The sequence below is a fragment of the Pelodiscus sinensis genome, chromosome 1 (genome assembly GCF_052426305.1).
Source record: "Pelodiscus sinensis isolate ZL-2025 chromosome 1, ASM5242630v1, whole genome shotgun sequence".
NCBI lineage: Eukaryota > Metazoa > Chordata > Testudines > Trionychidae > Pelodiscus > Pelodiscus sinensis.
Genome location: NC_143052.1, coordinates 254,250,874 through 254,271,031, shown reverse-complemented (window position 1 = coordinate 254,271,031; position 20,158 = coordinate 254,250,874). Strand labels below are relative to the sequence as shown.

The window sequence follows — 20,158 nt, the reverse complement described above, 5'->3', positions numbered from 1 at the left end:
ACCAGTACCACTGTATTAATGGGGTATGACAATATATTTTCCAGTACAGACAAGTATCAAAGATGTTCTCCAGTTAAAACAGGGAAGACCAGATATATGATTCCTGGATAAAAACTGAGTAGGAAATAGGCACAAATGTAATTAAAAATACTATGAAGGTCACCTTCAAAGAATCAGTATAAATTTTCCATGTCAAAGCTCTTTGATTCTGCCTTCTGGGTATTCCTAGCTTCAATACCAACATTTCTGGTCTATCAAATTCCAGAGCTACCTAAGAGTAGGGATGTAAGCGACTAGTCAAGTAACTGACTACGCAAGAAGGTAGTTTCTATCAGAGGCAGCGGGGGGGAAGGAGGGGCGGTAGAGCAGGAGCCAGTGCTGGGGACAGCTAGCTTAAACACCGGCTCACCCCAGCACAGTATCTGTGGGGGGCAGGGGAGGCAGAGGTGTTATGGGGGACTGGGTGCGAGCTGTGAATCAGCTGTCCTGGCTCACGCTGAGTGCTGACTGCTGTGTCTCTGCCTTTGAAATGTAGCAAGAGCTGCCTGTGGCTAATCAAGTAGTCAATAGAAATTCCATTGACTACTCGATTAGCTGATTAATCAAAATTTTACATCCCCAAGAGCCACATGATCTTGACCCAGTGGATTCGTCACTGGTCTTAGACATGAGAGTGGTGCTTAGTAGCTCTTTGATGTAGTCTTTCCTTGGTTCTAAATAGTAGACTGACAACTGGCATTAACAACTTCTTCTAACAGATCGAGGTTGAGGCAGATTTCTTACTCCCTTTGAATTCAAGGTGCTGATGATGGCCAGTATTTTAATTTGCATCTTGGCTCTCATCTAGGAACCATTCACAGTCATCAGTAACAGCATTATAACATTTTTTGATTGGCAAAACTTAAAGCTGGTGTTTTTATTGGGATCAGCCATGGTACTCGCTGGAAATGAGATACTATACTATTAATATAGAAATAGAGAATGGGTCAAACCTGAGTAGGGCCACAATGCTGCAGAACTAACAAACAATCTAACTTAAAAGCTAAAACCATAATATAGAGTTTCTCAAACTGTGGGTCCCGACCCCCTAGGGAGTCGCGAGCAACTTAGAGGGAGTTTGTGAGCAACTGAGGGGGTGGTTGCAGCAATAGAGAGGGGGGTCACGAGCAACTGAGAGGGGGACTGCGGTATCACAAATTTGAGAACCCCTGCAGTCCTGTCTTTTGTTTCAGCTAGACCAGACTAACATGGCTGCATCTCTATCGCTAGGATATAGTAAGGGCACTGACAGACAAAAGCATCAAGGACACTAGAAGGTTCTCACCTGCTTCTCCTATGGGAGATGACTAGAACACAACAGCAGTTGGGAAAGAGTTCCCTTTTATATCTTCCTGGTTAATATGTGGCCACAAGAGAGTTTGAGCAGACCCACTGGATGCTAATACCTGAGCATGTGCAAGCATACAAGTAACTCCAAAAGGAGAATCAGTTCCCAAGCTACACAAGTGTAGTTACTAGAATTGACCAGGAAAAAAACTTAACCCCGCCCCTCACAAAAACCCAACCAAATCCTGAAATTTTTGGATTTTTTAAAACTCTGAATCGGGACAAAAATCCAAAACCTTCTTTTTTTCATCCAACTGCAAGCCTACAATATTTGTTAATCCAAACTAAAATATGCTTCCAGGGGTCCCATGGAGTCTCAAGTTCTGGTGCTGAGGAGCTGAGAACGCAGGCTATCAAGGAGACAAGTGTGAAGACCAGGCACATTTCTGATGGAGGTTTGTGTCACAAATTTCACAGAAATTGATATGTTCTTTCAGAATGTTAGAATGTCTAAGAACTGGAATTTTCCAAAGGAAAGTGTTCCACTAGAAAATATCCAGACTGTTCAAGTAGCAAACCTAACCCTATGCAGTATTTCTGGACAAGAAGTAAAAAATACTTAAAAAGTAACATAGGATTCGTAAACTAGCTGACTGAAAATAGATAGACTGAATTACGACATTTGGGTTAATGCTCCTACTGTAGATCAAAGCCTAGAAAGTTGTTTAATTACCATAAATGGTCAGAATCCCAGGTTAATATTTTATTCAAAAGATACTTCTTTAATATTCCATACATATATAGTGTCTTCCATATGAAAACCACAAAGTATTTTGTAAGCATTAGTAAGTGGCTACATCAGTAAGATGTAGAGAAGTTTATTATCCTCATTTTAAAGATAGTAATTGGAAAGTTAAGACATGAATGACTTGTTCAAGATTATACTGGAAGTTCATAACAAAGCAAACCAATTAAATCAAGACTGAATCCTATGACATAGCCAGATCATCAGCTCTTCCAGTAACACAGATATCTTTGATAATAACTTGAGGCACTAAGTACGTACCAACACAATAAGGAACTTTTGCATCAGCTCAATCACAATCACTGATACTTTAAGCACATAGGTTTTCCATAGGTGTCTTATCCAAGCTCACAGCCCTAACTCATATGTGTAGAGTCCTACAAATCTGCAGATATCTGTGGGTATCCACGCCTATGGATGCGAATGCAGATATCCACAGCTCATTTTTGTGGCTACAAATGTGGATACACATTTTGTAACCACACAGGGTTCTACATATGAGGAGAACTCTGAGCCCTAGTTTTCACCTTATGATGTCCTGCATTATTACTAAATGTAGGTGTACATTGCATGTAATAAGGGTACGTCTACCCTCCATCTACACAAGCCGCCCATTATTTCGAAATATTTTTTGAAATAATGGGCGCACTATTTCGGCATCTCAGTAACCCTTGTTCCACAAGAGTTGAGGGATGTCTCGAAATATCATGTTATTTCAAAATTTGGCACTGTATAGATATGACAAATTTCAAAATAAGTTATTTTGAAATAGATTCGAAATAAGATATGCAATTTGCATAGTGCAAATTATGTATCTTATTTCGAATTTAGGGTGTTGTGTAGATGCACCCTAAGGGAGGTAACCACAAAAAATATTAATTTAAACCTAAAGGCTATATGGGATCCTATTCTTCTGCCATCTTCCTTCACAAAGCACAATCAGCAGTTATTGGAGTGTAAAATAATCACATGGCAAAATTTACAATCTTACAGAACAATATGCTTACAGAAACATAAGAGGACACTGTTACATTTTAAAATACTATCACGAAGTGTATGTAAAGTTAAAAGAAAAAAAATGTGTGTGGCCTAGACCTAATCTTTGGGCTTATTCTGCTCTAATGGCTAATATCAACAGTCTTGTTAGCATGAAATCCTTGGGATTTGCCTGGAAAAACAGAAGATATTATTCACTTACAGAATACCAAACATCAAGAGTTAAATTTAAAGACATAATATAAATAAAGCAATTATCTTTAAAAAGAGAAAGTCATCATACAATACCTGTCAAAATAATTCGTCGTTTACACTGTTCTTGCACTCCTCCTTGTCGTTTACCAGATTGAGTAAAAGGCATTTCAAACATAAAGCGACGAATATTGTGAGATCTTTCAAACTCAGTTTTTCTCTCTTGCAATTCCTTTTCTTCAAAATATGGCACTACATGTGTAACTTGTATATATGCATATTTTGAGTCCAAATCCCTGGGATTCACCTTTAGAAAAATAGAAAAATGTTTAATCACAACTATTTTGAGTTAATTTTCTATTTTAAATGGTACAGTTTTTAGAATATAAATTTGGCTCTGATTTTGCAAGTAAATCCCCACATGAAACCCCTGCTTTCCACTGATTTAAAAACTGAAGTACCTTCATTTATTAACTTAAATGTTACAGGCAATTTACAGTATAACATTAGTACATTTGTGTAGTTAAACAATTTTCTACATTTTGATAATACAAGACTGCAGGTAAGAGAGACATATCCAAGGCAGTGTCAACATAAGAACGGCCGTACTGGGTCAGACCAAAGGTCCATCTAGCCCAGTATCCTGTCTACCGACAGTGGCCAGCACCAGATGCCTCAGAGAGGGTGGACCGAAGACAATGATCAAGCGATTTGTCTCCTGCCATCCCTCTCCAGCCCCTGACAAACAGAGGCCAAGGACACCATTTTATCCCCTAGCTAATAGCCTTTTATGGACCTAACCTCCATGAAATTATCTAGCTTCTCTTTAAACTCTATTATAGTCCTAGCCTTCACAGCCTCCTCTGGCAAGGAGTTCCACAGGTTGACTACACGCTGTGTGAAGAAGAACTTCTTTTATTAGTTTTAAACCTGCTCCCCATTAATTTCATTTGGTGTCCTCTAGTTCTTCTATTTAGGGAACTAATAAATAACTTTTCTTTATCGGCCCTCTCCACACCACTCATGATTTTATATACCTCTATCATATCCCCCCTCAGTTTCCTCTTTTCTAAACTGAAAAGTCCCAGGCACTTTAACCTCTCCTCATATGGGACCCGTTCCAAACCCCTAATCATTTTAGTTTCCCTTTTCTGAACCCTTTGCAAGGCCAAAATATCTTTTTTGAGGTGAGGAGACCACATTTGTACACAGTATTCAAGATGTGGGCGTACCATAGTTTTATACAGGGGCAGTAAGATATTCTGGGTCTTATTTTCTATCCCTTTCCTAATAATTCCTAGCATCCTATTTGCCTTTTTGACCGCTGCTGCACACTGTGTGGAAGTTTTCAGAGAACTGTCCATGGTAACTCCAAGATCTCTTTCCTGATTTGTCGTAGCCAAATTAGCCCCCATCATACTGTACGTATAGTTGGGGTTATTTCTCCCGATGTGCATTACTTTATACTTATCCACATTAAATTTCATTTGCCATTTTGTTGCCCAATCACTCAGTTTGGTGAGATCTTCTTGGAGTCCCTCACCGTCTGCTTCTGTCTTGCCTATCCTAAACAGTTTTGTATCATCCGCAAACTTTACTACCTCACTGCTTACCCCTTTTTATTTAATTTGATTCTACATTAAATTTCGTCTAGATTAAATTTCGTTTAATTAAGATGCTACATTAACAATAGATTAAGTTGGCACAACTGAGTACTCAAAATGAGGAAACAGATACTGGTACTTCGTCTCTCTGACTGTTACAAGGATAATCTGGAAATAAAAAATTATTACGGTTATAAAGATCATGTGGAAAAATTTAAATTAAAACAAAACACCCTGAAAGGTCTTCAGATTATGAAGACTGCATGTATGACTTTGCACATGTCATTCTATGTTTGTGTCTCAACTTGCCCTCTGTAAAGTGTCAATAATTACACTTCCATAGCTCACAGTGGAATTGTTATGACCAGTGCTTTTCTTGTGATGGTACTGCCCGGCACCTTCAGTCAGAGCTTACCTGGAAAGAACAGAGCATACCAGCACCTCTGTACGCAAATGTCCAACATTTAAACCGTGTGTTTTAAAGGGGCTATGCTGGCCCCACCCCGGCTTTTTTTTAACTCAACAACTTTCCCCCTGGAGTACTGGCACTTTTTTTAAAAAAAAAAAACACACAAAAAAAGTCATAACCAGCACTTTTTTATGACCAAATATATATATATTTTTGACACTCATTCATATCTCTCACGCACCCCAATACTATGACAATAGGGATCAAAAGGGATTTTTAAGTACATCAGAAGCAGAAAGCCTGCTAAACAACCAGTAGGGCCCTTGGATGATCGAGTTGCTAAAAAACACTCAAAGATGACAAAGTCATTGCAGAGAAGCTAAATAAATTATTTGCTTCAGTCATCATGGCTGAGTATGTTAGGAAGATTCCCAAACCTGAGCCATACTTTTTACGAGACAAATCTGAGGAATTATCCCAGATTGAGGTGTAATTAGAGCAGGTTTTGGAACAAATTGATAAATTTAACAGTAACAAGTCACTGGGATTGGATGGCATTCACCCAAGAATTCTGAAAGAACTCAAGTGTGAAATTGTGGAACTATTAACTGTGGTTTGTAACCTTTCCTTCAAATCAACTTCCATACTTAATGACTGGAAGATAGCTAATGTAATGCCAATATTTAAAAGGTGCTCTAGAGGTGATCCTGGCAATTACAGATGAGCAAATCTAACGTCAGTACCAGGCAAATTAGTTGAAACTATAGTAAAGTATAAAATTGTCAGACATATAGATGAACATAATTTGTTGGGGAAAAGTCAACATGGTTTCTGTAAAGGGAAATCACGCCTCACTAATCTAGCAGAGTTCTTTGAGGGGGGTCAACAAACATGTGGACAAGGGGGATCTAGTGGATATAGTGTACTTAGATTTCCAAAAAGTGTTAGACAAGGTCCCTGAGCAAAGGCTCTTAAGTAAAGTAAATTGTCATGGGATAAGATGGAAGGCCCTCTTGTGGACTGATAATTACTTAAAAGACAGGAAACAAAGGGTAGGAATAAATGGTAAGTTTTCAAAGTGCAGAGCTAACTAGTGGGGTCCCCTAATGGTGTGTGACAATAGCTAGGAAATTCAAAATTAAGGCATTTTTTCAGAGCCATTATGACCCTTACCTCCTACAGCCAATATTTTATTCAGATGTGTGGCAGGTCTGCACACATAATGAGGACAGAATAGTGATGTTAGAAACTCAAGAGTCTTGATTTTCTAGAAATTCATAAAATGAAATCATGAAATTTTTGGGACAAACGTGTGCTTTACAAATAAACAGTCTTACTTTGCCAGAGTCCTGGATCATTTTGACGTTTTCTGATCCAAATTTGTCAGAATAGAGCTTGTGCAGTCTCTGAGAAATCTCTGAAAGAGGTGTGAGTTTAGGCTCTTTATAAATATACTCCTTTCCATCTTCATCTTCAAAAAATCCCTGTAAGAAACAAATAATTAGAATCATAGTAATTTATGCTTTTCAAGGCAAACTTAAATGTTCAATGTCACGGTTCAAGCAAAAGTAAAAATATCTATAAAAGCTATTAAAAGTAAAATCCAAGTTAAAAAGGTATCTATGAGAAAAACAGTGAATTATCTAATACAGAGTGAGTGCCCAGGTAATGAAAGCACACAACGTTACAAACTTATGAAAGGACTGTGGTAATTATATGATATGCTAACATTAAAAGATTTGGGATCAAAACTGATTTTTTGTATTATTCCAAAATGAATGGTTTTCAACCCTGTTTCACTTGCCAAAAGATTTATATCCTTGCCAGAAGGAATTATTTGACTCTCCACTTCAATAACAACTTACAAAAAAATAATAAAAAAATTGAAAAACAGTTTTATAGGGTTTTACATACTTTAATGTATAGTACAATAAAACCACACCTACTTTCTCATTTAAAAGCCTTACATTATATTAAATATAAATATTTGTGTGTTTGCACCAGTTAAATCCATCTGTTTTGAAACCTTGGTTGAAACAAATATAGAGATGAATGGTATGTGAAACAGGTGACTGCTTTAAAGCAAAAAGCCACGTCTGAGTTAATGTTTTAAAACAGAAAATAAATATTTGTCATAAAATGGAAACAGACAAAACAACAAAAGAAACAGAACATAACATGTATAAACACAGGCTACACTGAAAAGAATACCCACATCAAACTAAGCTGAAATGCAGTAATTTTTACTGCATTGCTTGCTTTTTAAGCAGCTACTGTAATTACCTCCACATCTCTTTCACTGTCTGTAAACTGGTATTGCTATAAAGTTATAAAAGACAACAGAATAAATTGAAGGTTATATCACTCAATGTAGTTTACAATCCTCCCCCCCCCCCCCAGTCACTAAACCAGGGCTACTCAACATGTGGCCCGCAGGCCAGCCTGTTTGTTTGTGGCCCGCAGTTTGGTTTGGGTACACGCAGCCCAGGCGTGGGAGCCAAAACAAAAAAAGTAGTCAATATAATAGTCTTCAGTTGATATGCATTTTAGTAGTTAAATTTCTGGACTGTCATTACTCATTAAAAGTGCGGTCATATGGGTTAAATCAGGTAATATTGCATTGTATTAATATCAGCAGAACTGACTTAAATGGGGCTTGCGTGTTGGGTAGTCTTGCCTTAATCTATGTATTCATGCCCATCAGTGTGAAAAGCTATTTGCATATATGTGCAACCACACTTAAGTTGTGGCCCTCGGCATGTGCTGTGAGTATCATTGTGGCCTCCAGAGCTTCTAAAGTTGAGTAGCTCTGCCCTAAACAGCCTGTCAGCCCCATAGACACACACACACACACACACACACACACACACACACACACACACACACACACACGCGAACGTACACAGTATTTGGCTACTGTGGCATAGTTTTCAAATATGCCCACTCAGCCATAACTTTTAATTTTGTTTTTTGAAGCATGCAGTGCTGATGCACAGAGAATAGGTGATTTTGTTTCTGTAAATAGCACTGATTGTTATTTTTGGAATTATACCAGCTTAGAATACATATAGATCTGAAAAGCAAACTTGCAAACCACACTTCAGAACCAAAGATGTTGCTCAAAAAATTACTAAGAATTATCATTAGGGAGAACTTACCGCAGCCTTAAGATAGTAAAAAAAAGGAAGAAAAAGAAAGAAAAAGCAGAAAGTTTACTGAGGAAGAAAAGGAGGAATTATACTGGAAATGACAAATCTATTAAACGAAACAACATTATTTAAGATGTTTAATCATTTCTACCAAAATAAATGTATCATGCTTTTTATTCTACAGAATCAATATAGAAATCAAAGGAAAATTGTGCATCAGGATATGTTGCAAAATGTTTACCTTTTTTACTGAATTTTATAGTTGAAAAGGTGATATTAAATAATGCTCACCTGTCCAAAAAACGCTACTCTGAAATAAGTGCCGAGTAGTCTTTTGCCTGTATGCATAACTTCTGTTACTTTACTGTATGCCCGATGAAGTGTGTCATATAGATGAGCCAGTCTCTAAAAAACACCACAGAATTTTGGAACAGCAGCACTTAGAAACAATACTTTCTATTTATTTTAAACATAAAAAGCTTCATGTAAAGAAAAAGCTCTTTTAGTCGCTAACATCAACTTTCTAAGAGAAAATGTATTAACAAGAAACAACACTACCATCACGTAGGATTTTAAAGCAGTGGAGTTAAGCCATCAAAGACTAGATTGTTATGTTCCTTCTAGTGCTCACTAAAGGACAATGCAGAAAAGGATTAATATCTTATTCCTTCTATGTTTTCCTCTTCGGATTCAGGGGAGAGTGCATGCGAGTGAGTGAGTGAGTGTATACGTGCAAGCAAAGGAAAAAATGGAGAGAATAAACTGATACCATCATAGCAATAACAGATTACTACCCTCCATATACTGGCTCAGTTGGTTTGACTGGCACATTCAGGGATGACATAGCCAATGCTTAATATCAAAATGACTATACTGGGGCAGACCAATGATGTATCTAGCTCCGTGCCCTGTCCTCCAACAATAGCCAGTGCCAGATGCTTCAAAGGGAATCAACAGAACAAGGAAATCATCAAGACATCAGTCCCAGCTTCTGGCATTATAGGTTTAGGAACACGTACAGCATGTCTGCATTGCATTAAAAAACCCCAGTTGGACCATGTTTGCAGACTCAGGCTAAGGAGCTGTTTAATTTTGGTGTAGATGTTTGGACTCTGGGATCCTCCCACTTCACAGGATCCCAGAATCAGGGTTTCAGCCAATCCTGAACATCTACACTGCTATTAAAAAGCCTTTTAAAGACCAAGTTTCTTAGCCTGAGTCAGGTAGTATGGACTAAGGATGTTAAATTGAGATTAATCAACTAATTGAATAACCGAAGTAATCTGCATCGACTATTCAATTAGTCAATAAGGGAACCTCCGCCTTTGAAATATAGCAAGAACCCTGCTTGGGCTCTTGTACATTTCAAAAGCAGGGAGCGCATGGCCAGTGGGGGACTGTTGAGTCCCCAGCTTGCACCAGGCTCTCCACAGCACTTCTGCTTTTGAAATGTAGCAAGAGCTCTGCTCTTGCTACATTTCTAGGTGGAAGTCCCGCTAGTTCCCCACTGCACCCCTGCCCCTTCTCCCCACAGAGACAGTGCTGAGGGAAACTGGCTTTTAAGCTGTCTACCCCCAGCGCCAGATCCTGTTCCCCTGCACTTTGATGCCTCTCTCTAATAGAGACAACAAGAGGTGGGGGAAAACAGCTAGTTGAGTCACTAGTTGACTATCGGATAAGCATTTGCTCATCGAATAGTTGTCTAGTTACTTACATCCCTAGTATGGACCAGTCACAGGTTTTTAACTGTAGTACAGCTATATCCCCAGAGCATAGGGTTGTATCCATGACCATCTTGGCCAATAGCCATTGATCAACCATGAACTTGCCGAATTCCTTTTAGAACCCAGTTGTTATTTTGGCCTTCACAACATGCTTTGCAAGAATTCCAGGCTTTGACTGTGCATTGTTTAAAGGAGCATGTCCTTATTTCAATTTAAAACATGTTACCTATTAATTTTATTGGGTGACCATGATTCTTATGTTATGTCAAGGGGTAAAAAAACATTTCCCTGTTCACTTTCTCCACACCATTCATGATTTATAGACCTCTATCATATGTCCCTTTAATAATCTCTTCTCTAAGATGAACAAGTTTTTTTAAACACTCTTCAGATGAAAGTCGTTTGGTACTCCTGATACTTTTTGTTCCTTTTCCAATTCCAATATCTTGCTTTTGAGGTGGAACAACTGGAACTGCACACAGTATTCAAGATCTGGGCATACCATCGATGTATAAAGGCATTATGATATCTGTATCTTATAATTTATCCCTTTCCTAATTGCTGCTGCACAGTGAGCAGATATTCTGAGAACTATCCACGGTGAATCTTTCTTGAGTGGTAATAGGAAATTTAGACCCCATCACTTTGCCTGTATAGTTGAACTTATTTTTTCTAATGTGCATTACTTCGCACTTATAAATCTTCAATTTCATCTGCCATTTTGTTGTCTAGTCACCCAGTTTCATGAGATTTCTGAACTCTTTGCAGTCATCTTTGGACATAATTTTGAGAAATTTAGTATCATCTCCAAATTTTGCCACCTCAGTGTTGACTCAATCTTCCAAATAACTTATGAATATGTTCAACAGCACAGGCCTTAGTATAGATTTTCCACTATTTTACCTCTCTCTCTATTATGAAAACCACCATTTATTCCTACTCTTCCCTCTGTTTAAGCAGATTCTAATTCCATCTTATTCAAAGACTGGTGAAGGACCTTATCAATGGATTGCTCTTTTCCACATCTGTTGACAACTGCAAGGAATTTTAATAGATTGGTGAGGTATGATTTCCCTTTACAAAAGCCATGTTGATTTTCCCCCAACATACGGTGTTTCTCTGTGTCTGATAATTCTGTCCTTTAGTTTCAAAGAATTTCTCTGGTACTGAAGTTAGATTTATTAACTCATAATTGTCAGGAATTTCACTGGAACCTTTTTAAAAACAAAACAAAACAAAAAAAAAAACCATTACCTATTCCCCCACCCATCTGCTGACAGGAGAAAGTAGAGAATGAGGGAGGTTGTACAGGCACATAATCCTTTCTGACATTTCTGTGTTATCATATAACTGGGACTGTGATCAAGCCCAAACTCATTTACCAAAGGTCATATATCAAGTGAATATAATACATCCCTCAATTTATATCAATATTGCATTTTCAATACTATTTATTATTACAGTAATGTGATATCAAGTGAATATTGAATAACATTTATGAAAAACAATCTTGAAAGTAATGGTACTAAATGCTAAAAATCATTAAGCATCTGCAACTCCAACTGACTTAAATGGCTGTTAAAGATGCTCAGAACCTCTTTGGAGTTGGACTTGTGTATTTGCCACTAGTTTTCAGTTGGATAAAAAACATTTGAAAGTAATTTAATTACACTAGCTTTTTATCATTATATGCAAGATCATGCACCACCTGCATATAAAAAGCTTTTAATAAAGACATCTGTTTTTGTCCATTGATTTTTAATTGGACACATAACAAATTCCAATGATAAAAGGCAAATACAAAACCATTTAGTTCTTCAAGGTGTACACGAAGCAGGACCTGTGCAAGCGAAAGACCAAAAACTTATGCTTTTAAATTAAACTTGCCACTTTAAATCTGAATACTTCAATTCAAATTGTTCGGATACTATATTATGCAGAGAGATTGATATAACATATGTTATAGATTCAAAAGGCTAGATTGTTTTCACCAATTTAAAAACAGAAGCATCTCAAATACCTCAAAATCTCTCCGTTTTTCATAAATGGGAATGATATGTTTGTAGATGTCAGCAATCAGTTCATATCGTTCAGCCTTCCAGAGTCCATCTGCACATTGCTCTAACAATTCCATAAGCACATCCTAAAGTTTTAAAGAAATACAATTTATTTATTTTACATTGTTTTATTATGTCTACAGAACAGAACTTTCCAAAACACAAGGAAAAGGGCAGTTTATTGAAAAAAGATAGATTCCCAAAACAAAACTATATAATGGCACTGTATTTTAAGACAGAACATTGTTTTAGAAAAATCCAATATAATAACAAAACGACAAATACCATTTTTGGATGTGACTATATACATTTTGAATTTATTTTGTATATCATTTTGTTTTAGAGAACTCCATGAACGTCAACATTCAAGTACACTATTCCCATGGAACAATCCAATGGACATACACTTAAAGGAATACGCTTTGCTCCGTGTAATATTTATATGCAGTCAAGCAAATATGTTTTATAATTGCTTTTCAGAAGCCATTTATAAAGCAAACATTCTGTTTGTGAAAAACATTATTTAACAAAAAGTCAACTGGATACCAAACATTGTTTAAATTTAGTTTCCATAAGGACAACCCAACTACTTATGTTTTCAGTACAATTATCTGCATTACAGTAATAGATACTCAAAAATATATGCTTACTAATGCACATTAGAATTTTATATGTCATATCTGAAATAAATGGCAAATAATAAGAGCAAGAAAGTTTAAGAAACTGAGAAATATGAGGAAGCAGAAAAGGCTACGTAGGCATAACATTCCTGGCTTTCTTTGTTTTATTTTTAACCCTATCTTTTTTGTTGCAAGAAGATTAGTCAGGACAAATAGTTTATGCACTTAAGCGTGGTAACATTTTGTACAACAATGTTTTCTATTCTATATTCCACTATACCTCTTACAAGTTCAGAACATTTAAAAATAAAAATATGGGTTACTTGTCATTCGAATGTCCAATGTTCATTTTCCATATATTTTCAAATGTAATATTATTACATTAAAATCATAAGCTAACCTGATCTAACATATTAACTCTATCAACTGGAATACCACATGCAAATTTGCAATAGTATAGTGAAGAGAAATTTGACAGAGTTTGGAGAAAAGCTACTAATGTAGAATGATAAAGGGTTTGTAAAAAAATGGACTAAGGAAATATTAAGGAAATGCATTGTGTGTAAAATGCAGACTCTAGTGATTTATGACTCCGGGATAAAAATTAATTCAGGACTTCTACAAGAGAATTTGTTCCCATAAATTTGCAATGACTGTAATGAAATTAGTACCTTAAAAAAAGTTTAAATATTAGAATAATAAACCAAATTTATTTCAGGATTGGAGGAATAAAATATTTTATGTGGCCAAATTAAAAATGGCATTTGTTTCATATGGATTAGTAGAATTACATATGCTAGCACATTTAAACGAGTAAACATAATTGTTACGTAAATGAAATAATAGCATATCATCAGCCAAGTATATAAGCTTTATTATTTAGCACAGAATTATGGCCCATATATTTTATTTCAAAAAGTGGTATTTACATGGAACTATTTTTCATTCTAAGCAGTTTCAATAACATTTGGCAATCAATTTTTCTTTCATTTGTTTATTTGGGTCACCATTTAATGTTCAGAGGTATTAGATATATAGTTTGCATACACTTCAATATATTAAATAGATGTATTGTGAAACTGGTAACTTTTTGACTATATACTATCTCTTTCATCCCATTTTGCTTTTCTATTCCCCTGGTCATCTGTAGACTACTTGACTAATGGACTATAACATTTAAAAAGGGAGAGACTAAACTTTAAAATTGCAAATATATTCTCCCTTACATCACCCAGATCTAATATATGTTATTCTAAATGAGGCTACTTTTTTGGGGCATGGGGAGAATTAGATAGGCCCAACAATGTGTTCTAACAAGCCACTCTAGGGCATGAAATCATCTTTGCTATTTTACTCTCTTTAGCTGTGCTTCCCATGCTCTGTCTTGTTGGAAGAAGAGTACAGAATCATCTACAGAATTTAACAGGAGCACAATCAACACCATAATCTTTAATTTGCTATCTGCAGACATCAGGATACATGATTCTGCAAGAATTGATATACATACATTTCAAGCACTTGCTTTATGTTGCCTTGATGTAGCATATTGTCTGAGTATTCCACTTGATATGGATTTTTAAATTGTAACTTTATAGAAGATGATGTCTGCGACTACCCAGGAGATAAAGTATATAGTGCAGGCAAATCCATGTTTATTTAAATCATTACCTGGGGCTTCCACCAGCCCCACTTAATTTCTATGCAGTTCCCCTCAGCCCACCCATGGTTTAGACTGGGGCGGGGGCAGCAGTAATTTTTGCAGGGGGTCCACAAATTTTGGTAGTGGTTGCAACTTAGCTCTGCTCCAAAAAAGACAGGGCCTCAGGTGGAAGGGTGGGGCCTCAGGCAGAAGAGACAGTTCCCTCTAGGTACCATGCACCCCTGGTGGGGGGGGGGGGTAGAAGACTTTGCATGCTCCCCCACCTCCAGATCATTAGGGACCTGGGGTGAGGGAGTGTGTAGTCATTAGCTGTCCAAAATGGCTGGTGGCTCCCTCTAGGCACTGTACCATATGTTGCAACTCATGTAAGGGTATGTCTACATTAGCCACCTAGTTCGAACTAGGGCGACTAATGTAGGCATTCGAACTTGCAAATGAAGCCCAGGATTTAAATATCCAGGGCTTCATTTGCATGTTCCCGGGCAGGCGCCATTTTTAAATCCCCTTAGTTCGAACGGACTGCCCGTGGCTACACGTGGCAGTCAGAAGTTAATCCGAACTAAGTCCTTAGTTTGGATTAACTGTTACACCTCATTGCAGGAGGAGTAACAGTTAATCCAAACTAAGGATTTAGTTCGGATTAACTTCTGACTGCCGCGTGTAGCCACGGGCAGTCCGTTCGAACTAAGGGGATTTAAAAATGGCGCCCTCCCAGGAACATGCAAATGAAGCCCTAGATATTTAAATCCCGGGCTTCATTTGCAAGTTTGAATGCCTACATTAGCCGCCCTAGTTCGAACTAGGGGGCTAGTGTAGATATACCCTAAGTGTGGGGTCGATGTCCAGGGCAGTTACTCCATAGGAAAGATATACAGTGATCGAATAAATGGCTTGGAAAAGGACTTAAAAAGAAGTCTTCATTAAAGGATAGGGGCAGTTGGGGACTACTGTGTTTGGTATAGCAGGGAACAAACTCCCAATTCTTACAGCCAACCTTAACCCTCCTATGAAGGGGCTGGATGGTAAGGATCTGGCAATGGATTTGCTGGAGGGACTGGGACAGAAAAAGAAGGAGAGCGTGTAGAAGCCTCTCACCCTGGCTATGGTAAGTTCCGGGCAATGGAAGGGACAGGCATGGAAAAAGAGAGGGAGGTGGTAAAAGTCCTCGTATTAGATACATACTTTAAATCGGTGTTTCTCAACCTTTTTTTATAAAGTACCCCTTAAAAAAATAGAAGTACCTCCAGTACCTACAGTTTTCAGACACACAACATTTTTTCTACCATTGCAAAACTTTGTTTAAACAACTTAACAGTAGCTGGTTGGGTGATGAAATTTTTGGGTGTAGAAAGTACAAAAATAATAAATCGCTGTAAAACTTAAAACAAAAATTCAGTTTTCTCCAAATTGCAGTTGTACTGATGCATCCCCCAGACTTCTCTCAAGTACTCCTAAGGGTATTCATACCACTGGTTGAGAAGCACTGCTTTAAACCACTAAGCCATAGAATTTACTGTTATCTTCAAATTCTAAATTAATTTTTTCAATCATATTTGTTGAATTTGTATTGCTCATCAGATGCTCAAAACTAAACACGCATCACTACTCTACAATATATGTTTACCTTTGAAAAATGTAAATATCAAAATCTGCTTACAGTGTACAAGTACTGATTTTTTTTTAAAAGCATGGCTCCATGAAGTCACGCTAACAAAGTATCTTTGGTTCTCACTTGTAATTTATAAAATCTGAAACAGTATGTATGTTAACCTTAAATGCATGAGTGGATCTGCTGCTCAACAAGGAGCTTGAAGGAAGTTTTACAGAGGTTGCAGGAATATAGTAGAGTCCAATTTTGGAAAAATATATCCGAATACACTTGTTACCAAGTCTGCTTCCTTAAAGAATCTAGACCTGACATTGGCATACCAGAGGCTATTTGGATCATACACAGATCACAATGATTAACCATGTATCCTCTAGTTTATAACCAGTTAATCTCATATTTGTTTGATCCAATCTAATATAAACTTTAATTGGACTGAATACAAATTGAATTTGACCAGGCCAGATCTCCTCACAGGTTGTAACAATATAAACTGAACTCTTGGCTTATTCCTGGTTCCATGGGAATACTGAGATATGAAGCTGAACTCTGTTAGGATGTGGTGACTCAATGGAAGCAGTAGATTTTTGGGGGGATGAGGGTGCATGAGTGTTGCTAAACGGGAGGGATACAGAAGGTACACTGGTAAAGTATACTAGCACATTTAATTATGAGACAGTTAGATTTGGAATGCTGCACAGATGACTATTGGTAAGAAATTCTTATAAATGTCTCCTAATCAACTCTAATCAGAAAGAAAATGATTGCTGAATCACTCAGAAGAATGAGTATGGTATACATGGTATAAGTGAACCATGAATTAAGAGACCTTTTGAACTGAGAGAGTTCTTCAGAATGTGTGTGAACCAAGAAGCCTTTCAAATGAGCTAATCCTAATTTTTTTCAAGGAACAATTCTTCAGTCAAACGGAGGGATGGGAAATATTAGAACCCCAGTCACTCATGGATTTTATACACATACTGGGGAGTATACAAAATTGTTTTGTCACTGTCCCCTTGTGAAATAATCAATAAATATTACGGTCCACATTTATAGATGAGGAAACTGAGGCAGAAAGGTTAAACATGACTCCACTAAAACCACACTAGAGAATTAAGATTAGAATACAGGCATCCCCGGCTCAGTTCAATAAAAGACGACAGTTACCTGTTCTGTAACTGGTGTTCTTCGATATGTATTGCTCATGTCCATTCAACATAGTTGCGTGTGCCTGCAACATGCACCGGTACTGGAGTTTTCCCCTAAGCAGTACTCTTAGAAGCCGAGTTCTCCAGGACCCCCTGGAGTGGCACACACATGTACTAAATAAGGACACAAGGAAGGCCTTCTCTTGAGAGCTATGTAGCTGAAGCTTCCCTTCAGGAAATCCTGGTCTACTTGTTCCATATGAAGCGGCAAGGCCTTGCTTTGGCCACCATTAGTCTCCACCTGGCAGCCATTTCTGTGTTTCTTCCACCTATGCAAGGCCATTTGGTATTCTCCCATGATGTCACCTCTCAGTTCCTCAGAAGCCTGGAACACCTCCACTCTCAGGCCAGAGACCTTCTCCTGCAGTGGGACCTGAATCTGGTCTTGGCGCAGCTCACGGGTCCTCCATTCAAGCCCCTGGCCATGTGTCCCATTTCAATGCTGGTGAGGCCAGGCCAATGCAACGAGTATCACCATTGCTTTGCCCTGTTTGATCTTTTGCAGGACTTTTTCGAAGAGAAGAAATGGAGTGAAGGTGTAGAGGAGACCCTCCGAACACTGCTACAGGGCTCTGTGTGGTGCTGTGCTTTGAAACACTGTGGGGAGCCCAGCATTAGTCTCCTCACAGCTTTTTAAGGTGGCGACACCACACGGAGCCCGGGATCAGCTGGGGACTCCTCCGCTTACCCTGGGCTCTGTGGGGAGCCCAGTGTCAGGCTGCACATGGCTTTTCAAAGTGGCAGCTCCACGCGGAGCCCACGATCAGCTGGAGTCCCCAGCTGATCTTGGGGCTCCACGTGGTGCTTTTGCCCTACTGACTAATCAAATACTTGATGCAAAATGCATTGACTATTAGATCAGTCAATTAGTAGATATTTAACATCATTAGACTCAATGGACGCTTGACGAGCCAATCGTCCAGGTAAGGGTACACACCTATACACCCTGACTCCTTAGGTATGCTGCAACCTTTGACATACACTTAGTGAAAACCCTGGGGGCTGTAGATAGGCCAAAGAGTAGGACAGCAAATTGTTAGTGGTTCTTTCCCTCTATGAATCTCAGGAAGAGCTTGTGACCTTCAGAGGTGGCAATATGGACGCACAGATCCTTGAGGTAGAGGGCAGCATACCAGTCCCCATGATCCAGATCAGGAATTATAGTGGCCAAGGAGATAGTGAGGAATTTGAGGCAGACCAAATATTTGTTGAGGCCCTGCAAGTCCAATATGGGCTGTAGGCCCCCTTTTGCCTTGATGATCAAAAAGTCAAAACCTTGGTTCTTGAACTCTGGTGGTACCCTCTCCATTGTTCCCACCTGGAGCAACTTGGATAGCTCCTGCTCGAGAAGATGCTAATGAGAAGGGTCCCTGAAGAGGTACGGGGGGACAGGGTGGGAGGGTAGTATGGAGGAAAGAGCCATGTTGGACTATGGCTAGGACCCAATGGTTGAGTGTAACGTCCCTCCGTGCTGGGAGGAATGGATGGAGCCTGAAGGAGAACACGTGGGCAGGATCTTGGGAGTCTTGCATGTTGTCCCCAGGTGCACTCTCAAAAGGAACGCTTGCCTTAGGGTTTTGCCTGGCTGTTTGGTTGATGGCCAGATGGAGTATGGTGGCCCTTTTTTTGTTTGGGGGGCTTAGAGTGTGAACAGGCACTCTCCTAGCAGGGATGCTGGTACTTTGGTTGAGAGGACTGGGGCTTAAGCCTCTTCCAGGACATAGAGGCTAGAGTTTTCAAGGTCATACGGGAATCCTTTAGCCCATGGAAGGTAGTCTCCATCTGTTTTGTGAAGAGAGCCCCCTGGTCAAAAGGGAGGTCCTGAATGGAGTGCTGTGCCTCCAGAGACGGGCCTGAAAGTAGAAGCCAGGCCGCACGCCTCATGCAGATGGCGGAAGCCACAGAACGGGCAGCTGAGTCCGCGGCATCAGACGCCGCCTACAAGGCTGACAGTACCACTGAGGACTCTTCTTCAATCAGGGCCTTATACTCCTTGCAGAAAGCTTCTGGAAAGGAGGTCTCAAATCTGGCCAGCACCTGCCAGCTATTCACCTCATACAAAGCCCGATGGTTCACCATTCTTAGCTGAAAGCTGGCCGAAGAATAAATCTTTATACCAACAAGTCCAAGCATTTCAAGTCTTTATTCTTGGGAGTGGGGGCTGTCTGGCCTTTCTCTGGTAGCGGGTAGGTGTAGAGATTGTTGTGGTTCCCCCCACCTTCCCTTGGATACAAGTGGGATGCAAGAGAGTGTTTGCCAGAGAGTCTTGGCAATCTTGGTGACCGCCTCATGCAGGGGGCATGGATAACCTGCCAGGTCCAGTTTGCCCCAGGACCCCAATGATGAGTCCAAGGTCTCTTGCATCTCCTCAGCCTGGAGGCCCAATTTGTTAGCCATGTTCCTCAGGAGGTCTTGGCGGGCTGTTGAGTCCTTCAATGCCTTTGGTGCTGGGAGATGCATGCCTTCATAGGTCTGTGCACCAACTCTAGTGACATGGGAGAGTACACGTCGTGCCCCGGTCTCTCACGTGCAGATCTACAGTTGCCTCAGAGTGCTCTCCTGTCGGATGCCAGAGAACAGCATGATCGAACCATGCCAGGATATTGGGGGTGAATGGTGATTTAACCCTGTGTCAGGGCCCCACTCAGGGGCAGTACTGGCATGGCACTTGTGTCCAATGCAGCCTGGAAGGCCTCCAGTGTGGAGGAGATGGACCTCTGGCACCGATGAATGTGGCCCAGATTCCGGGCTCAGTGCCTTTTGAGGCTTTTCTGACCTGTCCGCTGGCTGGTCCCTCTTCTT

General features: G+C 39.3%; 1 protein-coding gene across 10 annotated transcripts in view; it reads right to left on the bottom strand.

Annotated features, from left to right (window-relative positions):
* DOCK9 (dedicator of cytokinesis 9) overlaps positions 1–20,158 on the bottom strand; it is a 307,165-nt gene that overhangs the window by 7,620 nt on the left and 279,387 nt on the right. For all 10 annotated transcript variants that reach the window (XM_075918762.2, XM_075918765.2, XM_075918764.2 and 7 more), the window contains 4 exons: positions 12,226–12,348; positions 8,773–8,886; positions 6,670–6,816; positions 3,416–3,626 (listed from right to left, as the gene is read on the bottom strand). In XM_075918762.2, coding sequence (XP_075774877.2) covers positions 3,416–3,626; positions 6,670–6,816; positions 8,773–8,886; positions 12,226–12,348 — 595 coding nt within the window. The remainder of the gene's footprint in view (positions 1–3,415; positions 3,627–6,669; positions 6,817–8,772; positions 8,887–12,225; positions 12,349–20,158) is intronic.